Raw genomic sequence first — 16,869 nt, 5'->3', positions numbered from 1 at the left:
CCTGCAGGCAGGCACCCAAGCAAGATGTGAACTTGGCCACATGAACTGGACCTAGAACTCCTTCAGAGAGAGACGAGAGTGGCTTGGCTCACCCATGGATCAGGGGTGCTCTCCATGGACACTGAGTACAAAGGAGAAGGAGGAAGACAAACTGTTGAACTAGAGCATGGCATCTCCTTGAAACTGTGCAAGCATAGGACATTTATTATTTTCCCAAAGAACATTACAGCAACTTTCTGGTCTGCTGTCACCAAAGGTGACGTTACTTGGTTGAGTATTAAAATCAGCCTCTCTGGATAAGAGCTGACATCTGAAGTGACCCATTTATTCCCCATTCGGTGTTTATTGTTGACAAAGCCCACTAGTCTTTTCTATTAACTGACTACCAAGGAATGTATGTTAGGCATTCAAGGGAAAAAACATTTATAGCTAAAATCTCTATTGATTGCAGTGTAATCAAGCTTTCTTAAACATATACTCTTCAACATTCGTAAACATTTTCTTCTCTTTGGATTGTCACTGAGCTGTTGGGAATGACAACCAAATGCCTGTGAGTAGTGAATGATGGATGGCTAGAGGTATGTAGAGTCTTTATGAGACTTTACAGTAAGTGTCTGCAAATTCTTTAATAGACCTCCCCTCAAAAGGTGGAGCCTGCTCCCTCCTCTCCCAGACTTAGTGACTGGCGCCTAATAAAGAGAAGGTGCAGAAAGTGACCCAGGCAACTTCTGAGGCCAGTTCATGGAAAAGATAGCTTCCCCCACCCCCTCACACTCTTTCTCTTGGGTCGCTTGCTGTGGAGGAAACTGCCGCCATGCCACAGGAATGCATGCATGGGAAGGCCGTGAGCCCCCTCCGCCCCTCGCCCGCCCCGCAGCAGCAGCTGGGTGGCCTCGGGAACTCGCCATCTTGGAGGCAGATCCTCCAGCCCATCAGGACTTAAGGCGACCACAGCACAGGCTCACGTTGGGCTCACCCCACGAGAAATCTCAAGCTGAAACCGCCTGCCCGAGCTGCTCCCGAATCTCATCCACAGAAGCTATGAGCCAGAATGAACGTTTGCTGTTGTTTTAAGCTGCTCAGTTTCATGTGATCTGTTACTCAGCGTAGAAAACTGGCACATGTATGTGAGGGGCTGCTGATGCCCAAATCATCTCCACAGATACAAAATATGTGAATTAAACCACGTGGACATGCTGGTATAAGCAATAAACAACACATAATGCAGCTGGAAAACACCGCGTCCTGTAATGAACGCTTGTTCTACGTTGCCAAAGGAGGAAAAGAAGGCGTCCCAGTAGACGTGCTTGGTGGAGGGGGGATGCAGTGCAGCAAGTTCTTTGGGATGACTTTGAAAGGTAAATTTTTACTTTGGCATCATTCACTACTTTTTCCACTTTGAAGGAGATTACACTCAAAGTTACAGGACAGGAACGCTTTTGTAGGGTAATGAAAGCTAAACAAGAGAGCACTTCAAAACAGGCAGAGGCGGCCTCCGTGTACAATGACCAGAGAGCCGTAGAAGACATCCTCTCCTCCTCATCCCTGGGCACGTCTACTTAAAGCACACCGTCTGTACCCATTCAAGTGTGACACCCGCTCAGAGCTGTGCCATGTGCGAGCGGCACTTGCATTGTGTGAATCAGTGACTGTTCATTTGCCTGAAACTGTAATGTCCAAATATCACTTCTTATAGAGCAGTATTTAATGTGTTTCTGGATGAGTCATTGTGCCAAAAAAAAAAAAATTGTCTGGAAAGGGGCATAATTTTTCAAGAACCATGATAGTGAAGAGTCACTAATCGAATAGATACTGTGCCAGGGGATGAATCTGTTTCTGTTTCCACAGGCGAACTGCAATCTTTGTTAGACTGTGGCATGTACTGGAAAATATACTTGGTGTGTGTTGGCAGAATGTTTCAGTAGCACCTTAGATGGGATGTACAACCGACTCTCCTTACTAATATTTGGAAAGAATAAAAACCTACAAAAATGTATCACTAGTGGCTTAGGACAGAAGACGTGTATATTGCGTAATTGTCTACAATGGTTTGTTTGAGAAACTTTATTATATGTTTTTAATAATGGAAATGCTGTAATACCAATTTCAACATTATATGTAAAACATTACCCGAGGAGACAAAAATACATTTGATTAAAGCAATGTCATTGACTGGCTTGTGATGTAAAGATTTCAACCGTAATTGTCAAGTGGGTTGTAGTTGTTTCTTAATATCTTTTAAAAGCCTAGTTCTTGTAACTTGTATTCCAAACATGCTGTATTTTCATAGCTTTGGGACTCATGCATGTCATTAGTGCAAATGAGACATTAACCTGGGAAATAAGCTTCCTTTTCATTTCTAAGTTCTAGCAAATCGTGGGCTTGGCTTATTTATTGAAAACCTATTCCAAGTGCATGTGGGATTGATAGCTTAATTTTTATGCTTGCTTTTTTTCATTACTTACCGAATACCATTTATATGGAACCCTTTCTTTGCCAAGAGGTTAACATTTTATTTAAAAAGAGGATGACCAGAATTTGAGCAAGTGTTGGCAGTGATGTGAAGAAGCTAGGACTGTCACGTTGCTTGTGGGACTGTGAGATGCCGGACCCCGCCAGTGAACAGTCTGGCCGTCTCTGTGCCCCTACCGCATGGCCGCCTGTTCCCCTGTGGACTGCCCTAGAGAAACCAGACATTTGTCTGCGTGACTCCTGGTACATGAATATTCAAGATGCTTTATTCCTCACAGCTGAAAAGTGGAAGCCACCCAAATGCCCTTCAGCAGATGAATGGATAAACAGAATGTGGTCCATCTGCACACCTGAGTGCTGCCCAGCGGTAGGAAGGAGGGACTTCCTATGCCCGTATGCCCCATATTCCCGTGCTGTGAAAGAAGCCAGACACAAAGAAGTGCACCCCGCAGGGTCCCTTCGACAGGAAATCCCGGAGCAGATGGAGCTGGGCTGTCCTGCACAGCAACAGCCCCAAAGGTCCAGTGGTTGGGGGAGGGGCAAGCACAGTAGGACACTTTCTGGGAGGATGGAAATGTTCTCTCTCTCACCTGGGGTGGTGGCTACACTGAGTTGGAAAAGATGCTACTACCCACGTTGGAGTGTGGTTGGAAGTGGTGGGAAGATAAGGAAGTATTGAGTCACTTGAAAATCCATCAGCAAGTGTTTATTATGATCATTGATTGGAGGCTGTGGCCAGGCGCTGTGCATGCCGGATGAGCTGGGACCTGCAGAGTCTGGAAGTCATCAGCTAGAGAGTCCTTGACGTGTAAGTTTTCTGTTAGGTTAGTATCAATATTTTGCGTGTAAAAGTGTTGCTTGTTAGAGGTATAGAGTCTCTTACTGTTTCTTCAAGTAGGTTTGTGGAGATTTGGAGAAAGAAGGGTGGTGTGACCAGAGATGTGGTTACTGTGTATGGGCGGGGGCTGTGTTTTCTCTGTCTTGGGAAGGTGGGAGTAGGTTAGACCTAGAGTCGAGAGGGCCATGTTTGTTGTAGAGACACGGGCACTCTCGAGGTGGAGAGCACGGGCTGGAGAGCAGCTGCCTTTCCCTGGGACCCAGCTGTCAAGAACACCAGCCTTAGAAGGAGCCCTGAGCCCCGCAGGAGGGGTGTCAGAGCCCCAGAGGGCTGGGGAAGTGTTCGCACAAACCTGCCAGCTGTCACCAAGAGACCTTCTCTGCTAACTCACTTGTCCCGGAAGTGGCTTGTCCTCCTTGTGACCTGGACTTGAACTCGTCAGGTGACTTTCCTGTAATGAGGGACTCAGTGTGTCCAAGGGAACAGGATTTGATTTTTTCTTATTAGATGCAATGAAAAGAAATGAGCTAGGAATTTAGTCATTGGTTTGTTCAAATATATTTGGGTCATGTTGAGAATCTAAGGTTGTTGATGTGGGGGTGAGTCTCCCCGAAGAGAATGCATGAAGAGAATGCATCATTGTAAGAAGTTTGGATTTGCAGCAGAGTTTTTTGTTTGCTTAAACTCTGAGAAGGTGCTTCTTTTTGCTACATTTTCATATTGAACAATTAATGGAATATGTACTAACGTGTTGCATATTTGTTGACTTACTAGTTTATGGTTGCTTGTGTTTTTATAAGCCACTTAAAATACAATTAAATTACACAGGTGTGTTGGAGATAATTCATTGAGCTGTACACTATGATTTATACAGTTTTCTCTATGTCAGATCTACTTGCAAATAAAATTTTATTACATACATAAGGTATGACACCTAAGTTACTCAGGACAGCACAGTACATCTTAGTCTCGTCCTTAGAGACATGTAGATGACACAGCACATGCGAAGAGCTCTTGTCTTACTCACTTACTCACAGGCATAAGTGTCAGAATACTGAACAGCTAAATTTCTCTTCTGTCTTCTTCACGTTGTTATTCTAAGCCATTGGTGGGAGGGGGGACCAGATTTTTTTTTAAGTTGTACCATTTTGAAATTAATGTAATTGAAAGATTTGTTGAATGGACATAGTTTTTAAGGAGTAGAAGTTCTGAAGGTTTCAAAAAATACCTTTTGTGATTGGAACATCTCAGGTGGAAATTAGCAACCCTTTATTATAAGTGTAAAAACAGAAATTTCGGGAGTTTCTGATGGTTCTGCCTGGCATTTTTTGTAAACGAATTTTTTTGAAATGGAAGTTTCTGTGACTTGGCTGTTTACAGTACTTGGTCCATATTGCTTGCTCAGGATCTTAGGTACACAGAGTGGGGGTTTCCGCTAAAACTAGTGAACAAAATCTGATTCCATTTTCCAAGAGTCAGGAGTGCGCTCGAACACTGTCAAGCCTGGGGGAGACTGGAGGCGGTGGGTAGGGTTGGACCTCTGTTAAGAGTACAAGAGGGCGGGAGGGTGGCAGGAGGTATGAGCACAGGTGGGCCCAGATGTAGGGAGCGGACAGCCGAGGAGGGACCACGCGCTTGGATGGTGAGTGGCACAGAAGGGGGTGGAGGAGCACGGGCCTCGCAGGAGCTGGCGTCTGCTCCTGTGCTCAGCTCCAGGCCATTGGCACGTCCCTTCCCCTTCCAAACACAGGTCAGTTAGAAAGACTGTGACACGTGCGTAAACACGCTAGCACAGTAGTGCGTGTGTGCAGGGTGTGCGTAGTGAAGAGTGCATACGTGGTGGTACAGGACAGGGGCTCCACGTGCTGCTCTGCTGGGTGAGCTGTCTGACTCCGCAGACTGTCTGCGCTCCCGTGCTTGTTTTCTCATCTGTAGGGTGGGGATGTAATAGCACCTCCCTGACAGTGCTGTTATGATGCTTAAACAAGTTCATGAATGGAAAGCACATAGTTCTGTACAAAGCACAAGATGCGCACAGTGAAAATGCTCCATTCTGTTGTTATCCACAGAGAATGGGGGCATGCTGTCAAATCCCCCCGTTACCGCTCCTCTGGCTATTACCTTGCTGTGTTCGTGTCCCGCATATAACTCTGGTCAGTCCTTGGTGTAGGCCATGTATGTGTGTGTTTTAATGAGGCATTTGTGTTTTATAATCATTGTGTTTCGTTTCTCAAGACAAGGTAGAGTGACATAACATTTGTCCTGAGATTTGTGTATCCTTGAACATTTGACATCCTAGTTACTCAGGTGCACCTGTTAATCAGCCAGCGCAAAGAGGACTGTCACCTCAGCATGTGTCTGCAAAGCTCTGCATAGTGCTGGGCCTCTTATGAAATGTGGGATCTGGTACATTAGCAAAACTGTTACTTATATTTAATAAAATCACTCAACACTTAGGAAAGTTCTCATGAGAAAACAGACTAATATATACTCTCCTGACTTAGAAGGAGCTTCTTTCTTTCTTTCTTTCTTTCTTTCTTTCTTTCTTTCTTTCTTTCTTTCTTTCTTTCTTTCTTTTTGATTTGAGAGAGAGAGGAAGGGGGGGAGAGAACACATGGATTTGTTGTTCCACTTACTTATACATTTATTGCTTCATTCTTGTATGTGCCCTGACCAAGGATCAAACCCACAACCTTGGCGTGTTGGAATGACGCTCTAACCAACTGAGCTACCCCACCAGGGCCCTAGGAACCCGTTGAAGACCTTTCCATGTGTGCTTGCAACCTCAGGGAAGTCAGTTATGCAGACAGAGGCACCCAGCCTGAGTGTGATCTCGTCTCTGCAGGTTGGGCATCCGCGTGTTGAACTGACCCTCTCGGAGCTCCAGGATATGGCAGCCAGGCAGCAACAGCAGATTGAAAATCAGCAGCAGATGTTGGTTGCCAAGGTAAGTTTTAAAAACAGAGAGTGGAGAAGCGTTCAAAAAGTGAGTTCTTCAACTGTTACTTTAGGTTGGGGTGAGTACATTCTTGGGTAACACTTGTCAGTAAGCCCACGCCATAGGAGTCTGAAGCACCACGTCCCCGTCATCTTCAAAATAGTCCCTGGGCAGTGTGCTGCTGCTCCTGAAGTGGGGCGGTGTCAACAGCAAGGGCCACTGCCCCCCATATGCGCGCGCACGCGCACACACACACACCACCACCACCACCACCACCACCACCCGGAAGTGGTTGGCCTTTCCCCCATGTAGATAAAATGTGCAGAAAAGACGTTTTTCCTGTCATCTCCTTTTCCCTGTGGGTGTCATCAGCTGGTGGTGTTAGTTCCTTGGTGTCCTAGAGGAAGCCAGCCATCCATGCCGAAGATCCTAGTCGCGGGCCCCAGAGCCAGCCATGCTGAGTCGTCAGGCTTCTTTTGATGCCACCGGCAAGGCACTTGTCTGGTGTGCTACGGTGGGGGCGTACTTAACACTCATGCTGTAGATGAGTTCTGCATCTGTTGCATCTCTGTAACTGCAGGATTTAAAATCTTCCCAAATCATGGTTTCTTCAAGGATTAAACATAACAAATCATCCCTGTCATCCCCGCCTTCTGGAAATGATTCCAGGCTGTGACGACCTGAACTGCCCTGAAGCCACTGTAAAGACAGCGTGTGAACGTCACTGCCTGGGCTCCCACTGACTTCTCTTTAGAGAGGTTTTTTTAATTTCTTTTTTTACTTTCCAATTACCATTGATGTGCAGTATGACATTAGTTTCTGCACTATATACAGCCTAAGACGTGATCTCCCCAAAAAGTGTGGTGCCCACCTGGCCCCATAGTTATTATAGTATTATTGGCTGTATTCCCTGTGCTGTACTTTACATCCCTGTGTCTGCTTTTATAACTGGCAATTTGTGCTTCTTAGCCTCTTCCCCTTTTCACCAGTCCCCCATCCCCTCTTAACCTGGCAGCCATCAGTCTGTTCTCTGTGTCTACGAGTTTGTTTCTGTCAAGTTTGTTTGTTTATTGTTTTTTATATTCCACATATAAGGGGACTCTGTAGCTTTTCTTTTTTCTATTTTTTAAGATTTTATTTATTTATTTTTAGACAGAGGGGAAGGGGGGGAGAAAGAAAGGGAGAGAAACATCAATGTGTGGTTGTCTCTCACACGCCCAACACGCTGGGGACTTAGCCCACAACCCAGGCCTTTGCCCTCACTGGGAATCAAACTGGCAACCCTTTGGTTCACAGGCCAGTGTTCAGTCCACTGAGCCACACCAGCCAGGGCAGAAATCTGTAGCTTTTCTTAATAACAAAGTGGCCAGTCCAACTTTTTTCATTTATTGAATGCCCGTGTAATTCATTGTATTGTCCACTTTAATGTAAATAATAGGTTAAGTTGGACTTATTTTTAAAAGTCTTATAAAGTTTATTGGATTTACAATCATAAAAAACATCCTTGGCTGGTGTGGCTCAGTGGGTTGAGTGCTGGCCTGCAAACCAAAAGGTTGCCGGTTCAGTTCCCAGTCAGTGCATGTGCCTGGGTTGTGGGCCAGGTCCCCAGTTGGGGGCTTGTGAGAGATAACCAGGCAATGTTTCTCTTCCTCTCTTTCTCCCTCCCTTCCCTTCTCTCTCAAAAAATAAACAAAATCTTTTTTTTTTTAAGATTTTATTCATTTATTTTTTAGAGAGAGGGGAAGGGAAGGAGAAAGACAGGGAGAGAAACATCAGTCTGTGGCTGCCTTTCACGAGCCCCCTACCGGGGACCTGGCCAACAACCCAGGCACATGCACTGACTGGGAATTGAACCGGCAACCTTTTGGTTTGCAGGCCCGTGCTCAATTCACTGAGCTACAATTCAGCCAGGAACAAAAAAATTTTTTTTTAAATAAAAAACAATTAGAATTGGGAAGTATGTCATCCCGTTAATAAGATTTCTAAGATGAAATGTAATTGTAATTATAATATTTTCTAATTCTTTTTATTTCCTTTCCAAATACTGATCTGAGAGTACCATTGTTAAGAAAATTCTTAGGTATTTTCAGGGGTGTGAGCCACAAGTTCCCACTGACTGTACCTGTGCCCTCCTTCAGGGTGGCGGGTGAGGGCTGCACAGTCACGTGGGCGTGTGTATGCGTGCACATGGGGCCGTGAGGGTTTGATGTGGACTGTTATCCCAAAGGTTTGCGTTCATGCTAACGGGAAAACTGTTGAAGAGTATTGCATATATTTTACTTCAGGGTTGTCCCGTTCTTGTTTGATTATACAGTGTCTCGTTAGTTTTGAAGAAGCTAATCCTAAAGAACACAAACACCTCCTGGACTGCTGGATGTCAGTTAGCACATTAGAGGTTTATCTCCTTACTGATCACCTTGTCCCTTTTCAGTACAAGATCCCTTGCTGGTCAGTGCTCGTTCCCTTCAGGTTAAGTGAGGGGCGGCGGCAGGACACCCGGTCTGACTGCAGGAAATGGGCCGGGACTTCACGGACAGGGTGAGAGTACTGTGAAGTTAAGGCTGGCCCGCCTCCTGCTGCAGGGTGCCCTTCGGGAGCATGAGTAGTGCTGGTGGCCGGGCCAGAGTGCAGAGAGAAACCCACCTGTAGAAATCCCAGACTCCCCCACCCACACACCTCTTCATGCACAGCCGTTTCTGTGTGGCATGGTCTCCCATGTGCACGATTCCAGGAGTATCTCCTTCCTGTCGAGATGGGTGACGCTATGGAATCCATTCCACTTGTCTGGTGTCTGAAGGAAACAGTGCACTTCAGTTTTCTTTCTTTTTTAAAAAAAGATTTTGTTCATTTTTAGAGAGTGGAGAAGGGAGGGAGAAAGACAGCGAGAGAAACATCAATGTGTAGTTGCCTCTCATGCGCCCCCTACTGGGGACCCTGCCTGCAACCCAGACATGTGCTCTGACTGGGTATCAAACCGGTGACCCTTTGGTTCGCACTCCACTGAGCCAGACCAGCCAGGGCAGTCTGTTTCAGTTTTCAAAGTGAGCTCTTCCACCTCTTTTGCCAGGAGCAGCGTCTACATTTCCTGAAGCAGCAGGAGCGCCATCAGCAGCAGTCTGTTTCTGAAAATGAGAAGCTCCAGAAACTGAAGGAGCGCGTGGAAGCCCAGGAGAATAAGCTGAAGAAAATCCGCGCCATGCGAGGACAAGTGGACTACAGCAAAATTATGAATGGCAATCTGTGTAAGTGCCGCAGTCCGCTTGCACCCACGCTCGCCAGGCCTCAAGGAGGTGACACGGAGCCCAGCCTCTGCACACTTCCAGGCACACACCAGGGTCAGATCTGGTACAGAAAGTGCCCGGAGGCTGGGTCCATCCCCTGCACGGGATGGGGAGGGGGGCGGGCCTGGGTTAGGGCTGATCCCCCTTCTGGGAGATCGCAGAAGGTCTCCCAGCGGTGTGGTAGGAGGAGATCCGGCTATGTCTGTGACGGCCGCCCTTGGCATCGGGGCTCACCTTATTATGCGGGTCTGTTGTAATTAAACAGCCTACGTGTGATCTCTGTACTGAGACAAACCATACAGATCCTCCCCTTTTATTTTTGTTACTGATCCAGTCAGTGCCTGCTTGGTGTGACAGTGGTAACACACCCTGGTCTCTTGGTGCAGTGAGACTCCCAAGGGGCTTGACCGATCCTGCTCTGGGACTGATTGCCCGGGTTACGGAAGACTCACTCATGAGTGCAAATGTGTGTTTTTCACGTGTTCCAGTGTTTTGGACTGTGCACATCACAGTCTCCTCTCCTAGGCCGGCCTGGAAGGGGTGATGCTGTAGTGAAGTTAGATGTGTGGACATGAAGAAGATATCACCCAAAAAATAGCAAAACTCCATGAAAAAGAAATACCAGCTGAGTGAGGTTGTTTTCTTTCTTGGCGGGTATTACAGCTGCTGAGATAGAGAGATTCAGCGCCATGTTCCAGGAGAAGAAGCAGGAAGTGCAGACGGCAATTCTGAGGGTCGACCAGCTCAGCCAGCAGCTGGAAGACCTGAAGAAGGGAAAGCTGAATGGGTTCCAGCCCTACAATGGCAAGCTGGCGGGGCCGGCGGCTGTGGAGCTGAAGAGACTGTACCAGGAGCTGCAGGTAACTTGCTCTGGGCCTGGCCTCTGCGCTGTTGCTTAGTGTGCGCTGGCAACCGGGGGCTGGAGACAAGCTAACGGACTTGAAAGTAGTAGTGGCACCAAGTGTATTCAGTACAAAGGAATTTTTTAAGTAGCTTTGAGATGTAATTCACATAGCATACAATCTGCCCACATAAAGTACAACTTAGTGGTTTTAGTCTCTGCCCAGAGTTCCCCATCTACCACCAAGGTCAGTTTTAGAACATCTCATCACCCCCAAATAAAGCCCACATCTCTCAGCCGTCCCCTCAGACCCCACCTGGGGCCCCTAAGCAATCACAGATCTCTTCCTGTGTCCGAAAATCTGCTCTTCTGGACATTTTCCTATGTGCGGGCTCATGCCATGTGGAGTTCTTTGTGCCTGGCTTATTCCCTGGGCGTTTTCAGTACAGAGATTCAACACAGAATTCAATTGGCAGTACAGTGAACTAGTGAAGAATTAAGCTTTGGGTGATAGTTAAGGTGTCTGTGCAAACGGCTTCGATGAGACAGGTGCCTGTTGTTGGCCAAGGTCAGCTTGCTGGCAGGTTTGGTTCCAGGGGGTCTGCTGCCCGGCTTGTAGATGGCTGCCTTCTCACTGTGCCTCACAGCTCTGGTTTCTTCCTCTTTTGATAAGGATACTTATGAGAAGAACCCCACCATGGGGTCCCATCCTCACGACCTCATTTAAGCCAAATTACCTCCCAAAGGCCCACCCCCAAGTGCTGTTGAGGTGGAGGGCTTCAACATCTGAATTTCGGGAGGAAGCAGACTCCCACCCATAAAGCCCTCCAGACCTCCATTTCTCCAAAGTTGTTACCCAGCGGGTGCTTTTTCAAGCCAGAAACAAGTTTTGCAGTTCTGTTAGCACTTGGCAGAAAAAGTATTATATCATTTTATGAAATGAGAATATTTAATTACAGAGTGTAAAATCACTTTTTGTTGAAGTTAAGTTCACTAACATAAATGCACAGAAATAAAACACAAGAATTTACAGCTTTTAACACTTTAAGCAGTTGTTGAAAGTGGAGGTTTTTTAAGGATTTTGTTGGTGAGGTGTGGTGAATGTACTATATTTACTTATTTTCAACTGTTTTGACCGTAGCCTAGGGTTAAAAACGTGTTCCCTCTGGGGCGTGCATGCAGTGTGTGTGCCAGCACGCGTGTGCATCTGAGGAGCGAAGCACCACAGGGCTCACCTTGTGTGTGCACTGCGCTGTACTCTAGTCTCCGTCATTTTCCTGAGTGCTGGCTGCGACCCACTGACAGGATGGAACACCCTGCTTGGCGATGTAAGCCGCCCTTGGTGAGCTTGCCGCTCCTCCGCAGTGAGGCGCCTCATTTGGTTGACTGTATGCGGTGAAGCAGGCACCTGTCCTTAGATCCCTAGAGGATGTGTTCAGGACTCTTGTCACCAAAGTGCCACTGCCCAGGACTACAGTCATGGTCCCCGTAGTCATTGGTGCCCGTCATTCCATAGGCTTAGAAGAGGACATGCGTTTGCAAATGTGCGCCCTCTTTCGGTTCCATCAGAAGTGTGTTTCGGCTTCATCTGTGCCGCACCTGTAAATGTTCAGTGCGCAAGCGAGAGTGGGTGTGTGCAAACACATGTGAGAACTCAGTTCTTCCTTCTTTTTTTCAATGTTTCCCTGGCAACGAGAATTTGTTTAATTAATGCAAATCATAAAAGTTGTGTTTTCTGTTTTGTAGATTCGTAACCAGCTTAACCAGGAACAGAATTCAAAACTGCAGCAGCAGAAGGAACTTTTAAATAAGCGCAACATGGAGGTGGCCATGATGGACAAGCGCATCAGCGAGCTGCGAGAGCGTCTCTACGGGAAGAAAATCCAGGCATGTCGGGGAGAGAGTTTCTGTGAGATAAGCTCCCGCAGTTGGTCTGACCCCAAAGTGTTCATCTTCACTGCAATGGCCTTTTCCCCGTCCACCCAGATGACAAAATGTAGATTGGCCCTAACCCAGAAAAACAGCAGTGGAAGACAGTGCTCTTGGGCGTCTGTTTTCTACTGTCTAGAATCAGGGCCGCTCCTTTAGGCAGCTGTGGGCTGTTGCTGGCCCTCTACTTGCTGTGACTCTGGAGTCACAGCACTCTGCCATTTTAAGCCATTTTAAGCTGGGTCATGGGGGCAAATTCCTTGACCTTGTATGGCCTCGTGTCCTTGCCGTAAACTGATTTGTCTTACCTGCCCAGGAATCACCGTGAAGTTTCTTAGTGAGAACCCAAGTAGAAGGGCTTTGTAAACTCAGAGATTTCATTCATTTATTTTTAGAGAGGGAAAGGAAGGTAGAAAGACAGGGAGAGAAACAGCAATGTGTGGTTGCCTCTCAAGCACCCCGTACTGGGAACCTGGCCCACAACCCAGGCCTGTGCCCTGACTGGGAATCGAACTGGCGACCCCTTGGTTCCCAGGCCGGCACTCAGTCCACTGAGCCACACCAGCCAGGGTGGGCTTTGTAAACTCTTGAGCAGAGTTCTATATAAAGTGGTTAGCGTTTTTTAAAAAATCTTTATTTGGTATTTTGAATTTTAAAGGTAACAAATACTAATTGAAAAAAGTTAAAATAGTACAGAGATATTTAAAGAAAAATGTGAAAGTCCCTTCTACCCTGTGCTCATTTTTGAGGGATGGTAGTTGTTCATTGTTCCAGTCTTTTGCTTAATACAGACAGGAGGTATTTAATTTTTAATTGAAATGGAATTGTAGGAGTTACATCATTCTCACCATTCTGAACCTAGCCATTTTTGTAACTGCAACATAGGTATCTTTCTAGGTCATTGCCTTATCCCTTTTGTCACTTGTGTATAATACCTCGTGTCCGAGGCCTATGGCCCCTTTGCCCAGCCCTGCTGTCGAGCAGGTGTCCCCAAGTTTTGCTGTTGCTCTCAGTGCTTCTGTGCGCACGTGCAAGGCTGAGAGCTTGTGCGAGGCTAATCAGGGGCTGCTGTGTGCTTTGGCTGGATGTGGTTCTCCCCTTTCCTCCGTGGGTGGTGCTCAGGGTTGGAGGGAAGCGGTGCCTGAGTCAGGGCTGGTTGGCACTCTGGAGCAGGCCACTTGGCTAGCCAGGCAGGGCTCCCAAGGTCTCCTGTCCACACTCAGCAAGTGGGCTTTTGTGGTTTGACAAGTGTCCTTGTCAGCTTCTGATGCTCTGAAGGTGGCTCTCAGGAAGGGAGGTGTTAGCTTCTGGGCCTTTGCCTGGTGGGGTGGGGTGGAAAGGTGCTAGAGAAAGAAGGAAACGGCCAGTTCTAGGGCTGTGGTAATTAATGGTCTCCAGTGGAAAGTCTCTTATTTACAAATCTCTGCTTTTTATAACCAAAGAGCTCAAAGGTCACTGGTTAATCTCTATAACTCTGTGATCACAGATCACGGTTTTCCTCTTGACCTCAATGAGCAGCACAGAGGCCATGAGAGGACACGCATACAGTCTCCGTGCCTGCTCACGTGACATCCTTCTGTTCCAGTGCATCAGGCGGGGTTCTCTGGGGAAACAGAGCCAATGGACGGCCCTGGCCAGTGCGCCTCAGCTGTTTGGAGTGTCGTGCTGTAAACCGAAAGGTTGCAGGTTCAGTTGCCAGTCAGGGCACTTGCCTGGGCTGTGGGTTCGGTTCCTGGTTGGAGTGTGTACAAGGGGCAGCCAACTATTGTTTCTCTTGCACATGGATGTTTCTCTCCCTCCCACTCCCTTCCCTTCTCTCTGAAATCAATAAGCATGCCCACAGGTGCGGGATGAAAAGAGAAAATGGACCAGCGGGGGTGTGTGTTGGGGGAGAGACCGATGGACTAATTCTAGGGAACCGGACCGCTTGGTTGTGGGGGCGGCAGCCTGAAGCCCCAGGGACCTGACCCTGCAGCGGGAGTCTGAGGCTGTCTGCAGGCAGAGTTCCCTGTTCCTCGGAGGGCCGCACTTTCTATTTTTTAATGCAAAAGTTGAGCTTTTATTGTTTACTTATTTTTTTTAACCCTTACCCGAGGATATGTTTATTGATTTTAGAGAGGAGGGGGGAGAGAGAGAGGAACATCAACTGGTTGCCTCCTGTTCGCACCCTGACAGGGGATCGAACCTGTATCCTTCCAGTGCACAACACAACACTCCAACCAACTGAGCCACCTGGGCCTAGGCTGTTTTTTACTTATTCTTGCATTGGTGAGAACTAATGTCAGGCTTTTTCTCCTAAGGCCTTCAACTGATTGGATGCAGCCCACCCACATCATGAGGGCAGTCTGCTTTAGAGTCTGTTGATTTAAATGTTCATCTCATTCATTAATATCCTCACGGCAACATCTAGATGTGTTTACCCAGATGTTGGGGTGCTGTGAATGGTCTAGCCAGTAACACTGTCACACAACAGCACTTGACAGATACAGAGTCTGTCAGGAGGAGGTGACTGGGGCCGGGAGTCCTTGCTGAGCACGAACAGCACAGCTGCCCTCAGGGAACTGGTCAGAGCCTTGCCGGGCTCTAGGACCTGCCACAACAGCCCTTACCCAGACTTCCTGGCCATGGACGCAGAGGTTCTGGGAGGCCAAGGCACTTGCTCAAAGCTGCATGGCCAGTACGTGGCAGAGCAGGATTCGGAGCCAGGCCCCAAGCCCAGGCTTTGCCTGCTGCCTCTGCAGGAGGAGACATCCCCACGGGGAGAGTGCTCCCCAGGTGGAGGTGTCCTGGGGAGCAGACCTGGTGTATGTGCAGCCCTCAGACAACAGGGGTGATGAAAGAGCATCGCCCACAGGACCGCAGGTTCAGGCCCTTCATAACGCCTCCTCCCATTTAGACGCGTGTCCTCCAGGCGGGCGGAGCTGCCTCAGTGCAGGTCAGTGAGTGAGCAGCTCAGACTTGGGATGCTAACTCTCGTTTCTTCCCGTTTTGTAGCTGAGCCGTGTGAATGGTGCGTCGTCGCCACAGTCTCCCCTGAGCACCCCCGGCAGGGTTGCTGCAGTAGGGCCTTACATCCAGGTCCCCAGTGCTGGCAGCTACTCAGCCCCCGGGGACCCCATAAAGCCCCAGTCTCTCACTGTTGCTTCAGGGGCCGCCCATGGAAGGTCCAAACCTGGTAAGTAGCCAGACCCTCTTTCTGGGAAGGAAGCAGGAAGGGGAGCAGTGGGGCAGGTCCTTGGAGGGGTCCCGTGGGCACCCTCAGTCTCCCCCAAGCCACCGTGTCTTCTGGGCACCTTTGGGAGCTGTGTGCTACCACTGTGACCATCCTATAAACAGAGCACTGTGACCAGTCTCTCCTTTCCCCACTCAGCTTGTCCTCGTCGATCAGAAAGTCCGCAGACCATCACTGCGGCCTTGGCCCACTGATGCATGCGGTGTGACCAGCCTCAGGGCCCCAGCCTGGTGCTGGTGCATCGCTGTCCTGACGGAGTGCCTGCTGCACTCCACTTCCTGGCCATAGGCAGCAGGTTCTCTACAGACTCTGTTCTCCTTCCTTGGAGAAGGCAACTGGTTTTGAATTGATGCATTAGAGAGCTGGGGCTCCTTTGCAGGAGGACTTCCATTTTGGCTGGAGTGGACACAGTGCCTGAACTCCCAGCTCAGAGTGCAGGTCCGAACGCCGCTGCATCCTTTCACTGACGATGACAGTCCTGTGGACTCTGCCCTGGGTCAGGCCTGTGGGGGGAGTGGTTCAGGACTGGTCTAGATTTGTGCAGTCTTTTGTCTCTCGGCTGCCTGCTCACTTGCCGGGCACCTGCCCTGAGCAGTCACGCCTCTGTTGCTCTTGCTGTGGGGCCCAGGGCTCTGACCTGACCTGGCGGGCAGAGGCATCACCACCCCCAGTCCAGCGAGCCACAGCAGCATGCAGGCCGAATCTATGGTCCGCAAGCCCCTGATGGCAGCCTTCTCTGATAAGCTGCTGTTTATCATGTGACCCACCCTGTGGCGGGGGACAGGTAGTTGTGTCTCTGCCCTGGCAGGTAATTGGCACTGCCAGGTGCTTCTCTGCTGCCTTCCTCATGAACCCTCCCTGAGCGGGGCACGTCTCCCATGCCCTCCTCTCCAGGTGCAGGGAGAAGACACCCTCTTAGAGCCCCGAGAATGTGTCCTTCGGCAGTTCTGCACTAGCCTTGGTCTTTCCCTTGTCCTGTGAGGTGACAGCACGGGAAACCTGGGTCACCCTACCCTGGGAGCAGAATCTGGGCCCAGATGTGGATCTGGGGAGAGAAATCTCAGTGGGGACGCTAACCGGTGCTGTTGGCTGTTCTGGTTCCGTGTCACACAGATGGCCACAGTAATCCCAGAGTGACCAGCTCAGGGACAGTATCAGACCTGGACGCTGGGCCTGTCTGGCTCCACACAGCACTCTGCACACCCGCCAATGTATGTCACTGGCAGGCCTGGCGGGCAGCTCCGGCCCTCTTCAACACTGCTCAGTCAGCAGTCAGGCTGCTTTCCAAACTGAGAAGGCCCTGCTCCCCCCGTGCAGACTTGCAGGAGGGGCCCTGTG

General features: G+C 48.8%; 1 protein-coding gene across 6 annotated transcripts in view; it reads left to right on the top strand.

The window, feature by feature from the left end:
• The window catches only part of PPP1R13B (protein phosphatase 1 regulatory subunit 13B), a 78,349-nt gene that overhangs the window by 52,408 nt on the left and 9,072 nt on the right, over window positions 1-16,869 (top strand). For all 6 annotated transcript variants that reach the window (XM_053928577.1, XM_053928576.1, XM_053928575.1 and 3 more), the window contains 5 exons: window positions 6,156-6,257; window positions 9,316-9,490; window positions 10,193-10,389; window positions 12,117-12,257; window positions 15,294-15,474. In XM_053928577.1, coding sequence (XP_053784552.1) covers window positions 6,201-6,257; window positions 9,316-9,490; window positions 10,193-10,389; window positions 12,117-12,257; window positions 15,294-15,474 — 751 coding nt within the window. In that variant the 5' untranslated portion in view covers window positions 6,156-6,200. The remainder of the gene's footprint in view (window positions 1-6,155; window positions 6,258-9,315; window positions 9,491-10,192; window positions 10,390-12,116; window positions 12,258-15,293; window positions 15,475-16,869) is intronic.

The sequence above is a fragment of the Desmodus rotundus genome, chromosome 7 (genome assembly GCF_022682495.2).
Source record: "Desmodus rotundus isolate HL8 chromosome 7, HLdesRot8A.1, whole genome shotgun sequence".
Taxonomy (NCBI): domain Eukaryota; kingdom Metazoa; phylum Chordata; class Mammalia; order Chiroptera; family Phyllostomidae; genus Desmodus; species Desmodus rotundus.
Note: the sequence above shows the minus strand (reverse complement) of the source record. Positions and strands in the feature narration are given on the sequence as shown.